Source organism: Lithobates pipiens, unplaced genomic scaffold (assembly GCF_037356315.1).
Source record: "Lithobates pipiens isolate NorthernLeopardFrog02 unplaced genomic scaffold, aLitPip1_a1.2 Scaffold_18, whole genome shotgun sequence".
Lineage (NCBI taxonomy): Eukaryota > Metazoa > Chordata > Amphibia > Anura > Ranidae > Lithobates > Lithobates pipiens.
In genome coordinates, this window is record NW_027507758.1 from 266828602 (window position 1) to 266842093 (window position 13492).

Genomic DNA, 13492 nt, shown 5'->3' on the forward strand with positions numbered 1-13492 from the left:
AAGGAGAAAAACCGTCTGTACTGCAGCTGAACCCCCAGAGCCCCCCTTTTACTTATCTGAACCCGGTCTTTCCAGCGATGGGACAAGCACACCAGCTCTAGCCAGCGTCTCGGGTCCTGATTGGATAGATTGATAGCAGTGCAGCCATTGGCTCCCGCTTCTGTCAATCAAATCCAATGACGCAAGAGCTGGGGGCGGGGCCGAGTTCTCAATAGATGCAGCAGCAGAACATGGGAGTGCGCCCACACAAATTACCCCCGAGGGAGAGCGGATCTCCATGGGGCATTAGAAAAGAGGAGGAGCCATGAGCACCACTGAGGGACCCCAGAAGAGGAGGATCGGGGCCACTCTGTGCAAAACCAACTGTACAGAGGAGGTAACTATGACATGTTTGTTTTAAAAAAAGACCTTTAGTTACCCTTTAATGGCATACCAGTCTTAGTCCATAGGGTTTAATATTGAGTTGGTTCACTCTTTGCATACATGTCTTTATGGACCTTGCTTTGTGCACTGGTCCAAGTCATTTAGTGGAGGGGGGATTATGGCGTGGGGTTGTTTTTCAGGGGTTGGGCTTGGCCCCTTAGTTCCAGTGAAGGGAACTCTTAAGGCGTCGGCATACCAAGACATTTTGGACAATTTCATGCTCCCAACTTTGTGGGAACAGTTTGGGGATGGCCCCTTCCTGTTTCAACATGACTGCACACCAGTACACAAAGCAAGGTCCATAAAGACATGGATGAGCGAGTTTGGGGTGGAGGAACTTGACTGGCCTGCACATAGTCCTGACCTCAACCCAATAGAACACCATTGGAATGAATTAGAGCGGAGACTGTGAGCTAGGCCCTCTCGTCCAACATCAGTGCCTGACCTCACAAATGCACTTAAGGGAGAATGGTCAAACATTCTTATAGACACACTCCTCAACCTTGTGGACAGCCTTCCCAGAAGAGTTGAAGTTTTTATAGCTGCAAAGGGTGGGCCAACTCAATATTAAACCCTATGTACTAAGACTGGGATGCTATTAAAGTTAGGCATCCCAATACTTTTGACAATACAGTTTATCTTAACCACTTAAGGACCGCCGTATTGCCAATGTACGTCATTGCAATGGCATGTACAGGCACAAGCACGTACATGTACGTGCTTGCCTTCCAGTGGGTGGGGGGTCCGATCGGACCCCCTCCCGCTGGATACGGTGGTCCGTTTCGCTTCAGGAGCGATCCGGGATGAGGGGATGGCCGTTGGTTTCCCCTCTCGATCGCTCCTGGCGAATGAGAAGCTTCCTCCCACTGTTTATTGTATACACAGGCAGGGAGGAAGTGATGTCATTCTCCTCGGAGCAGTCTTTTTGACTGGACTACGAGGAGAAGACAGAAAGTAAGTGTGCACCAACACTACACTGACATGTAGGCACACACAGGCACACAAACCCCCCCCCCCCCGATACCCCCGCCCCCCCCTCCCCCCCAGTCACAGTGTCACTGATTGCAGTGATCATTTATTTACTGATCACTGCATTCAGTGTCAGTTGTAAAAGTAAAAACTGTCAGGCCAGTTAGTGTTAGGTCCAGGGTAGCCCCCTGCCACCCCCCAATAAAGGTTTAACCCCCTGATTGCCCCTAGAGTTAACCCTTTCACCCCCTTTTGCCAGTGTCACTAAGCGATCATTTTTCTGATCGCTGCATTAGTGTCGCTAGGTAGCTAGTTATTTTTTTAGGTTCACCGCCAGGTTTTTATAGCGCTAGGTACCCCGATATACTACCCAATAATGATTTTAACCCCCTGATTGCCCCAGTTAACCCTTTCACCCCCTTTTGCCAGTGTCACTAAGCGATCATTTTTCTGATCGCTGCATTAGTGTCGCTAGGTAGCTAGTTATTTTTTTAGGTTCACCGCCAGGTTTTTATAGCGCTAGGTACCCCGATATACTACCCAATAATGGTTTTAACCCCCTGATTGCCCCTAGTTAACCCTTTCACCCCCTTTTGCCAGTGTCACTAAGCGATCATTTTTCTGATCGCTGCATTAGTGTCGCTAGGTAGCTAGTTATTTTTTTAGGTTCACCGCCAGGTTTTTATAGCGCTAGGTACCCCCATATACTACCCAATAATGGTTTTAACCCCCTGATTGCCCCTAGTTAACCCTTTCACCAGCGGTCACAGTATAAGTGTCACTGGTGACGCTGGTTAGCCAGTTAGTTATTTAGGTTCCCCGTCAGGTTTTTATATAGCGCCAGGGACCCCATTATACTACCTAATAAAAATTTGAACCCCCTGATTGCCCCTAGTTAACCCTTTCACCAGTGATCACTGTATAAGTGTTACGGGTGACTGGTTAGTTTGCTTTTTATAGCATCAGGGCACCCACCATTTATTACCCAATAAAGGTTTAACCCCCTGATCACCCGGCGGGTGATATCAATTAGGTTTTAGGGGTTTTAGGGTCAGGGTCTGCGTCGCCCCAGGCAGCGCTAGGTTAGTGCCAGTACCGCTAACACCCACACGCAAAGCATAAACCTCCCATAGTGGTATAGAATCTGAACAGATCAATATCTGATCTGATCAGATATATACTAGCATCCCCAGCAGTTTAGGGTTCCAAAAAACGCATTGTTAGCAGGATCAGCCCAGATACCTGCTGGCACCTGCGTTTTGCCCCTCTGCCCAGCCCACCCAAGTGCAGTATCGATCGATCACTATCACTTACAAAACACTAAACACATAACTGCAGCGATCGCAGAGTCAGGTCTGATCCCTGCGATCGCTAACAGTTTTTTTTGGTAGCACTTTATATTTAAATCCGGAAGACAGTGCTTGATTTTCGGGGTCCCGTACGTGGCTAGGCTCCCAAAAAGTCCCCCACATGTGGTATCCCCGTACTCGGGAGAAGCAGCAGAATTTATTTTGGGGTGTAATTTGACTTATGCCCATAGCATGTGTGAGCAATATATCATTTAGTGACAACTTTGTGCAAAAAAAAAAAAAATTGTAAAATTCCTGCAACTTGTGGCAAAATATAAAATATTTCATGGACTCAACATGCCTCTCAATAAATAGTTTGGGGTGTCTACTTTCCAAAATGGGGTCATTTGGGGGGGGGGGGGGGTTTGTGCTATTTTGGCATTTTATGGCCTTCGAAACTGTGATAGGTAGTGAGGAGTGAAATCAAAAATTTGCACCCTTAGAAACCCTGAAGGCAGAGATTGGTTTTCGGGGTGCCGTATGCAGCTAGACTCCCAAAAATTCCCACATATATGGTATCCCCGTACTCAGGAGAAGCAGCAGAATATATTTTGGGGTGCAATTCCACATATAACTATGGCATGTGTGAGCAATATATCATTTAGTGACAACTTTTTGTAAACTTTTTTTTTTTTTTGTGTCATTATTCAATCACTTTGGACAAAAAAAAAAAATATTCAATGGGCTCAACATGCCTCTCCACAACTTCCTTTGGGTGTCTACTTTCCAAAATGGGGTCATTTGGGGGGGGGGGGGGGGTTTGTACTGCCCTGCCATTTTAGCACCTCAAGAAATGAGATAGGCAGTCATAAATTAAAAGCTGTGTAAATTCCAGAAAATGTACTCTAGTTTGTAGACGCTATAACTTTTGCGCAAACCAATAAATATACGCTTATTGACATTTTTTTTACTGAAGACATGTGGCTGAATAAATTTTGCCCTAAATGTATGACTAAAATTGAGTTTATTCGATTTTTCTTATAACAAAAAGTAGAAAATATCATTTTTTCTCAAAATTTTCGGTCTTTTTCCATTTATATCGCAAAAAATAAAAATTGCAGAGGCAATCAAATACCATCAAAAGAAAGCTCTATTTGTGGGAAGAAAAGGACGCAAATTTCGTTTGGGTACAACATTGCATGACCGCGCAATTACCAGTTAAAGCAGTGCAGTGCGAAATTGTAAAAATACCTCTGGTCCTTAGGCTGTTAATTGGTCCGGGGCTGAAGTGGTTAAAATATTAAATAATTTTTAATAATAAATAAGTTATACTGTTTAAATAAATTTCCCAAAAAACATCCACTGCAGGCTCTTTGTTGTATCTTATATACAAACCCTCAATGTAAAAAAATATCAATATGTCATAACAGATGGTTACAGAGAATTACAGAGAGCTCATATTAACTAAAAACTATTTTAACATAGCTACAATGTTTGCGTGATAGTTTTAGCAGCTCAATTAATAATGTATTGTTCTTTATGCCTAAATAAGCCCATAAGGTTTCGGTTTATACAAATCCGGTAGCTTTTATTTTGTCATGTTTTTGTGCCTTCAATGACAAATAACAATAAATTACTATTTTCTCCCTTAAATTGCATGCTATTGGAAATTACAAGTTTTTTTTTTTTTTTTCATCTCTACAATTAAAAGCAGATGCCATACATGTATGCTAGGAGTTCTAATAGCCATTTGCTCATTCTCTTGTCATTCGCCTTTTTTATAGCTAGAAGCTAACTCGGCCAAGCTATGTGCCAGTAAATGTACTTCAGACTCTCAGACAGACGTCAGGAAAGAAAAGACAGAGCAAAGGCGCCTGCTGGAAAACACTCACATTGCAGCGATGGAACTCAAAAGACAATTGGAAAATAATGAACGGAACTGGAATGTGGAAAAGATGGAGTTGTTAGAAAGATTTGACAGTGAAAGAAAAGAATGGGAATGTCAATGGAAAACGATGCAGAAAAAGATAGAAGAGGTAATATATATTTCTTGGATCATACCACTGTATTGTCAACTTAGTATTGCCATGTCTACATTATGACTACAACGTTTGTATATATATAGGGCAAAAAATGAAAACCAATGAGGTGATAAAATAACACCAAAAGAAAGCTCTATTTGTGGGGAAAAAATTACTAAAATCTTATTTGAGTAGAACTTTGCACTCCCGTGCATTGTCAGTTAAAGTAACGCAGTGCCGTATCACAAAAATTGTTAAAAAAATAACTGTACTTTCATAAAAAAGACAGCTATCCTAACTGTAAGAATTATGCAGAATCAGTTGCTAAAACTTTACCAGCTGTAGAACCACCAAGGGGCGCTACCACCAAATCTAATGGAGAAGAAGATCTGTTATTGACAAAAATGCTGCCAAATCACCATCTCTAGGAAGCACCAATAGAGCCTCAATTGCCCTTTGATCCTCTTTACAACAGTATAGTAAGGAATTCAGATATTTATAGGAAAATGCTTTGCCTCCTGAACAGTACAACATTTTATATATATTCTGCTCTGATAACTTCCTGACTATTTTACAGACTGTATACATTTCTGAAAGTTAAATCCTTTTTTTTTTAAACAACTGCAACTCATCTATGCTTACATAAACTTAAACACACCTGTCAACTATTTTAAACCTGCAATTACTTACTGTCGCCAGCAAACCCCTGATTCTAGTATAATTGTAAAATGAATGGCTCAATTTCCCTCTCAGTGATTGGGCAGCAGTAACACACGATCAGACTTTTTGACAACAAACATGCAAATTAACTGTTTTAAGGCAACATCAGACCATGTGTACGCTCCATCGGACAAAACTTTTTCGGTTTTCATCTGACTTTTGTTGGCTGTGCGAACAGACAAACTTTTCAACAACATAAGTCCAATGGACCAAAGTCCGATCTTGTGTACAGAAAACCATCAGACTTTACAAACACGCATGTTCAGAACCAATGCATATAATCAGACAACAATACAGAATTTGAAAGGTGGCGGTAAAGAGCAGAAAAAACACGTGATTTGGTGAAATTTGGCTGAAAAAGTCTGATCCTGTGTATGCTTAACAAGTTCAGGGCCACAGCCCTTCATACAAAAGTCCACGGGAAAGTTTGTATGAAGTCCGATCGTGTGTATAAGCCTTAAAGTGGTTGTAAACCCTCCCCCCACAACTTTGTCCCATGTAAATCAGCATAAAAAACCCCAATGAACACTGCTTGTAGATATCTCCTTACTTGCATAGTATTTTTGTAATCCTTGTTGTTCTGTAGAATGAAGTCACTGAGCATACCCAGATCTCCCCTGATTTACGGCACATTCTCTATGTGCTTATCTATCTGTTATCAGGACTTCCTACGGCACACCACTGAACTCTGCTAATCACTCAGAGCTTCCTCCTACACACCATGTGACCTCACATACAGTTTAAACTTGGTCATTACTGCAGTCTTATCAGCTAAAGCTAATAAGTCTGGACAAAGGCAAACATTAGACATCGGCACAAGTAAATACTATGAAGTAAACAAATAAGCTATGAACAGGGAAGCAGGGTTGCCATAGAAACATTGGATTGAGAAGGAGGCTTGGTTAACAGTACAGGAAGTGCTCAATGTAAGGGCGGAAATACACTCCACTGTGGACTCAGAAAACAATACTTAAGATGGCGCTGCCTAACCCCTGGAAACAAAATTTTTAACGTTTCTTTAAACAGTAAGTAATATGGGATTTGGGCTGGATTACAGTGGCTATAGTTTGATAATTACTTATGTGGCAGCACGCAGGTAAAATCACCTGGTTGTATTCAGGATGGGAAATATGTGTGTCCTAGATTCAGGCTTTATGCAGACTTTTACAATTAGAGGGGAAGAGTTAATGAGCCCAGCTGTAGTAAGTGGGCTCATTAAGGCCTCTACAAAAAACCCCAGCATGCATAGGGAGATGCTCCATCCTGGAACCAGTTTTGTGTGTATAGACTGGGGAGTCTGAGATCTGTTCTGTGCGGTGAGTTAACGCCTGTGTGGCAAACCCCTACAATAGAGACAGGGACTGGGGCAGCACAAGGCTGCACCCAGTTGTTAGACAGGGAGTCTACGTGTGTAGTTAGAGGTCAAGCTGACCAGGATTTATTTTCTTTTTTTATTTTGTTTGGCTGTTATATGTATCACTGCATGTAGCCTAAATAAACCGGATCTTTTGTTTTTTTGCACCTACACCGCTGTCTGCTGTGCCTGACTTTGTGTTGTGAACCCATCCAGGGGGTCACACACACCCGCTACCGAGCGAACCCCCTCACAGTTGGTGGAGAATTTTGGCAGTTTTTTTTTTTTTTTTTTTTTTTTGTTAAGGCCAGCATGGAGGAGATACTGAGACAGCTGGCTCTAGCAAATGCAAACCAGCAGCAAACAAATGCAGCTTTACAAAAGAGCCTTGCAGCTCAACAACAAGCCCAGCAGCAGGCAAATGCAAATCAGCAGCAGACAAATGCAACTTTGCAGCAGAGTTTGGAAGCTCAGCAACAAGCCCAGCAGCAGACAAATGCAACTTTGCAGCAGAGTTTGGAAGCTCAGCAACAAGCCCAGCAGCGATCTGAAGCCCGCTTCATAGACCTGTTGCAGAAGCAAGAGCAGAATTTTCAACAGCAAATAGAGACATTGATACAGCAACGTCCGCAGACCAATGAAGCAAGTGGGTACAATAATACCGCAACCTTTGGTGTGAGCCATTTACTGACAAAAATGACTGGAGAGGATGATCCGGAGGTGTTTTTGACCACATTTGAAAGGACTGCTGAAAGGGAAAAGTGGCCTAAGGAGCAATGGGCTGGACTGGTGGCCCCTCTGTTAACTGGGGAATCGCAGAAAGCTTATTATGACCTAGAGCCTGACCAAGCAAAAGACTATGTGGTGCTAAAAGCAGAAATATTGGCACGGCTGGGTGTCACCCTGGCAGTCCGGGCTCAGCGTGTGCATAACTGGACTTTTCAGGTTGGAAAACCTCCCAGGTCTCAAATGTATGATCTCATTCACCTGAGCAGGAAGTGGCTGCAGCCAGAGATTTTGACCGCACCAAACATTGTGGAACGTGTGGTTATGGATCGTTTCCTGAGAGCTCTTCCTACTGCCATCCAAAAATGGGTAAGCCATGGAGACCCAGAAAATGCAGATAAACTTGTGGATCTGGTTGAGAGGTACTTGGCTACAGAGAACTTGACCACCTCTTCCAGGGACTCACGGACTTTCCCCCCTAAGACCAGATCATCCCCAGTGGTGGGTAAGATGACTCCAAGGGGTGAGGGCGGAGAGAGTGAGAGGGTGGGAGTTCTACCTAAGGTCTGGCGGGAGCAGCCCAGGAAGCCCATGCTGCAAGAGGCAGCGAAAAAAATTATTTGCTACCGCTGCCGGCAAGAGGGACATATTGCAGCCAATTGCCCAGTTGTGGATGAGCCTATGCAATGTGACTTTATAAGGGAGAGACGTCAGTCGCTGTTTGCAACAGTTGCATGCACTGCCATTCGGGGACCTGAGAAACATTTATGTAAAATGTGTATTAATGGTAGACATGTTGATGTGTTGCTAGATTCAGGTAGCCTGGTAACATTGATAAAAGCTGAATTAGTTACTACAGAGGTCTCTGGGAAGAACAGAGTGGCTGTTATTTGTGTGCATGGGGACACCCGAGAGTATCCTGTAACTTCAGTGTTTTTTGAGACCCCCAAAGGTAACCTCTCTCATCAGGTGGGGTTAGTGTCTCAGTTACCACATGATGCTATTGTGGGAAGGGATTTTCCAAAATTCTGGGAACTCTGGGATTGTCCTGAGGCCCCCATTGGTGCCCCTATAAACCAGGAAGATGACCAGAATTCCTCTGGGAGTGGTGAGGACTCTCCTGAATTTCCCTTGTCGGTATTGGCGGGGGAAACTCGAGAAACTGGGGAGGAGCCAACATCCTCAGATGAAAACATGCCGTCTGTGGAGTTTTCGGATCTTGAGGTTCACAGGGAAAATTTTGCCACAGAACAGTTAAAAGACCCCACCCTAATAAAGGCACAGGAAAATGTGGTGAAAATAGATGGCGAGTTAGTGAACCCAGATAAGACTTGCCCTTATCCTTACTTCACTATGGAAAGGGACCTGCTATATCGAGTGGCTCAAAGGGCAGAAGAAACCATTGAGCAACTTGTAGTGCCCAAACCTTACAGGAAGTTGGTGTTAGAATTGGCTCATGGACACATTCTGGGAGGTCATCTGGGGACAGAGAAAACCAGAGAGAGGGTATTGCAGAGATTCTATTGGCCTGGGGTCATGAAGGAAATAGAAAAGTATTGTTCCTCCTGCCCTGTGTGTCAGAAGTCGGCACCTATGCCACATTTCCGTAACCCACTGGTACCTCTTCCTATCATTGAGGTCCCCTTTGAGAGGATCGCAATGGATTTGGTAGGTCCGATAATGAAGTCTGCTAGGGGGCATCAGTACATTTTGGTTATATTGGACTATGCCACCCGTTATCCGGAAGCAATTCCTCTCTGAAATACCTCGGCCAAAACCATAGCCAAAGAGCTATCCCTTGTTTTTAGCCGCGTGGGTATTTGTAAGGAACTGCTTACGGACCAAGGTACACCCTTTATGTTCCGGGTTATGAAAGAATTATGCAAGTTGTACAAAGTGAAGCAATTGCGTACATCTGTGTATCACCCCCAAACAGATGGGTTGGTTGAAAGATTCAACAAAACCCTAAAACAAATGTTAAAGAAGGTGGTGGATAGAGATGGAAAGAATTGGGATTGTCTAATACCCTATCTGATGTTTGCCATTAGGGAGGTACCCCAATCCTCTACGGGTTTCTCACCCTTCGAGTTGCTCTATGGGAGACACCCAAGAGGGCTGCTGGATATCGCCAAGGAAACTTGGGAAAATGAGAGTTCTCCTCACAGGAGTGTGATTGAGCATGTCGCCCTGATGCAAGATAGAATTGCACAGGTAATGCCAATTGTAAAGGAACATTTAACCCAAGCGCAGTTAGCACAGCAGAGAGTGTACAAACGTGGGGCCAAGACACGTACTTTTTCCCCGGGGGATAGGGTCTTGGTGCTAGTCCCTACGGTTGAAAGCAAATTTCTGGCCAAATGGCAAGGTCCATATGAAGTAATTGAAAAAATTAGTGAGGTGAACTACAGGGTTAGACAGCCAGGAAGGCGAAAGCCGGAGCAGATCTATCACGTCAATCTGCTGAAAGCCTGGAGGGATAGGGAATCCCTAGTCGCAGAGACTTTGTCACAAGTACAGCCTGATTGCTTAGTTCCTGAGGTTGGAATAGCAGACACCTTATCGAAACCCCAACAACAGGAGGTTAAAGAGTTTGTACTTCGTAACAAAGAGATTTTCTCTGAGCTTCCGGGACAAACATCTGGCGTAGAGCATGACATTATCACCCCGCCAGGAGAAAGGGTAAAACTAAAACCTTATAGAATACCAGAGGCCCGACGGGAGGCAATACGTGGGGAGGTTCAAAGGATGCTGGAATTGGGTGTGATAGAGGAGTCCCAGAGTGACTGGTCCAGTCCTATTGTACTAGTGCCCAAACCTGATGGGAGCTGGCGGTTTTGTAACGATTTTAGACAATTAAATAAAGTTACAAAATTTGACACCTACCCCATGCCACGTATAGATGAGTTGGTTGACTGGCTGGGAACAGCCCGATATATATCAAATCTTGATCTCACCAAAGGGTATTGGCAAATTCCCCTGGCCAAGTCGGCCAAGGAGAAAACTGCGTTTGTAACCCCAGATGGGGCATTCCAATATAAGAGAATGCCGTTTGGGGTACAGAATGCACCGGCAACATTCCAGCGGAAAATGGATAAGATTCTGAGGCCCCATCATAAATATGCTGCAGCTTACCTGGATGATGTGATTATCCATAGCACAGACTGGGTCTCACATTTGCCAAAAGTACAAGCAGTCCTAGACTCTATCCGGGAAGCTGGGTTTACGGCCAATCCAAAGAAGTGTACCATTGGACAGGAGGAGGCCAAATATCTTGGGTACACTATTGGGAGGGGGGTGATAAAACCCCAAGTCAATAAAGTCGAGGCCATACAGAGTTGGCCACGTCCCAACAGCAAGAAACAGGTACGAGCCTTTCTGGGAATCGCTGGCTATTATCGACGATTCATTCCCCATTTTGCTTCTCAGGCTGTGCCCCTCACCAACCTGACAAAAGGGAAAGAGTCGGTTATGGTTAAATGGTCCCCAGAGGCTGAGGAAGCATTTCAGTCCTTAAAAACAGCCTTATGTAGCCAGCCAGTGTTGTACTCACCAGACTTCTCTAAGGACTTTGTTGTACAAACTGATGCATCAGACGTTGGGTTAGGAGCAGTGTTATCCCAGGTCTGGAACGGGGAAGAGCACCTAGTCATTTACCTCAGCAGGAAGTTGAAGTCCCATGAGGTAAATTACTCCACGATTGAGAAGGAATGTTTAGCAGTGAAGTGGGCTCTAGATTCCCTTCGGTACTATCTGCTAGGTAGGCACTTTGACCTGGTGACTGATCACGCTCCTTTAAAGTGGATGGCTCAAAACAAGGAGACCAATAGAAGGGTAAATAGGTGGTTCCTAGCCCTACAGGAATTTAACTTTACAGTTAAGCATCGCCCTGGTGTTAAAATGGGGAATGTGGATGCTTTTTCTCGGATACATGCGTGTCTGGCTGCTTGTGTTACAACCCCAAGGTTGAAACAAGAGGGGGGGGTATGTGGCAGCACGCAGGTAAAATCACCTGGTCATATTCAGGATGGGAAATATGTGTGTCCTAGATTCAGGCTTTATGCAGACTTTTACAATTAGAGGGGAAGAGTTAATGAGCCCAGCTGTAGTAAGTGGGCTCATTAAGGCCTCTACAAAAAACCCCAGCATGCATAGGGAGATGCTCCATCCTGGAACCAGTTTTGTGTGTATAGACTGGGGAGTCTGAGATCTGTTCTGTGCGGTGAGTTAACGCCTGTGTGGCAAACCCCTACAATAGAGACAGGGACTGGGGCAGCACAAGGCTGCACCCAGTTGTTAGACAGGGAGTCTACGTGTGTAGTTAGAGGTCAAGCTGACCAGGATTTATTTTCTTTTTTTATTTTGTTTGGCTGTTATATGTATCACTGCATGTAGCCTAAATAAACCGGATCTTTTGTTTTTTTGCACCTACACCGCTGTCTGCTGTGCCTGACTTTGTGTTGTGAACCCATCCAGGGGGTCACACACACCCGCTACCGAGCGAACCCCCTCACACTTATTATAATGGACTAAATGAAAAGAAGCATCAGAGTGGGAGAGTTTACTTCCTCTTTAAGGCTCAGACACTGGGAAAAGTCAAGCTTTTTGTAACATTATAAAATCTGAATCCTAAGGACCCTTGCACACTTGAGTTTGATTCATTAAAAGCCTCATGTGTTGGGGCTAAACATGGGACCTAAGGGTTCACAGAAGACATTTTTCAGTCCAAACGGGTAAAAGCAAGCATCTTGTGGTTTCTACTCTTTTCCAGGGCTTTTAAACATTTAAAATAGCTAGCAAGATTACTTTTAGTGGAACAAACAGGTTTGAGATAATTAGTATGTCTCAGGCTGTCTTACATGACACTCTCCAATATGTACTTTGCAATAGAACTGTGATCATACCCACCTGATATTTTAGTTAACTCTTACCTGTTTCAGCTCAGTTGAGTCTAAAGCCTTGTACACACGATCAGATTTTCAGATGGGAATTGTGTGATAACAGACTGTTGGTGGAAAATCCGACCATTTGTCCGCTCCATCGGACAATTGTTGTCGGGTTTTCTGCTGACAAATGTTGGATGGCAGGCTTATACATTTTCTGCGGACAAATGTCTGTTGTCGGATCTTCCGATCGTGTGTACACAAGTCCGTCGGACAAAAGTCCAAAGTACAAACACGCATGCTCGGAAGCAAGGACGAGCCAGAAGCCGTGGTCTTGTAAAATAGCGTTCGTAATGGAGAATTAACATTCGTGACGTGGCAAATAACATTCTCTTTTTATTTAATGGCATAATAATGGAGCTGCTTTGCTGGTGATACTGATGGAGTTCTGCCAAATGCATTTTAAAAGGCTTTTCTTTTCTAGTGATATCAAGAATAATATTATTATGATTTTTTTTTTTTTTTTTGGGCAAGTTACCATAACACCATTATCCTGTAGTTTTTAAGACCATAGATACAACTATGTTGGTGTTCCCTGTTAATTTTAAATTTTTTTAAATATAACTGCCTACTCCCAAACTGTCATTTGAAGCACATAGCCAAGTATTATTCTCCACAATTTTTTTTATTGTGCATTAAAAAAAGAAAACAAATAAAATTAGACATGCTATCTGCCAATCGAATTTAACCAAAAAGTGCATTCTATGCATCAAAAATATAGAAAATATACCAAATCAAATCATTATTTAACCAAAAAATAAAGTAAAAGCCTCAAGCATGTGTCCTGCTTCTTAATATAGGGGGTCAACAATGCCAAGAGTTGGTGAAAGCAGGGGTCCGTCATCCAGAGATAATCATCCAGATTATTCTCCTGGAGCTCCCGCAGCAAAGGCATATGACATAATTGGTCACAATTAATAAAGCAACCAATTTTTGGTCTAAGAAATCCTCCTCCTCCTGTTCCTGGACTGGACTTGGGTCAAAGCAATAACTCCAAGGCCAATAATAAATAACATGTTATCTCCTCCGATTCCACAACATGGCTGGTTG

General features: G+C 43.6%; 1 protein-coding gene across 2 annotated transcripts in view; it reads left to right on the forward strand.

Moving 5' to 3' along the window:
* The window catches only part of KIAA0408 (KIAA0408 ortholog), a 74825-nt gene that overhangs the window by 28416 nt on the left and 32917 nt on the right, over positions 1-13492 (forward strand). For both annotated transcript variants that reach the window (XM_077486928.1, XM_077486929.1), the window contains exon 3: positions 4466-4717. In XM_077486928.1, coding sequence (XP_077343054.1) covers positions 4466-4717 — 252 coding nt within the window. The remainder of the gene's footprint in view (positions 1-4465; positions 4718-13492) is intronic.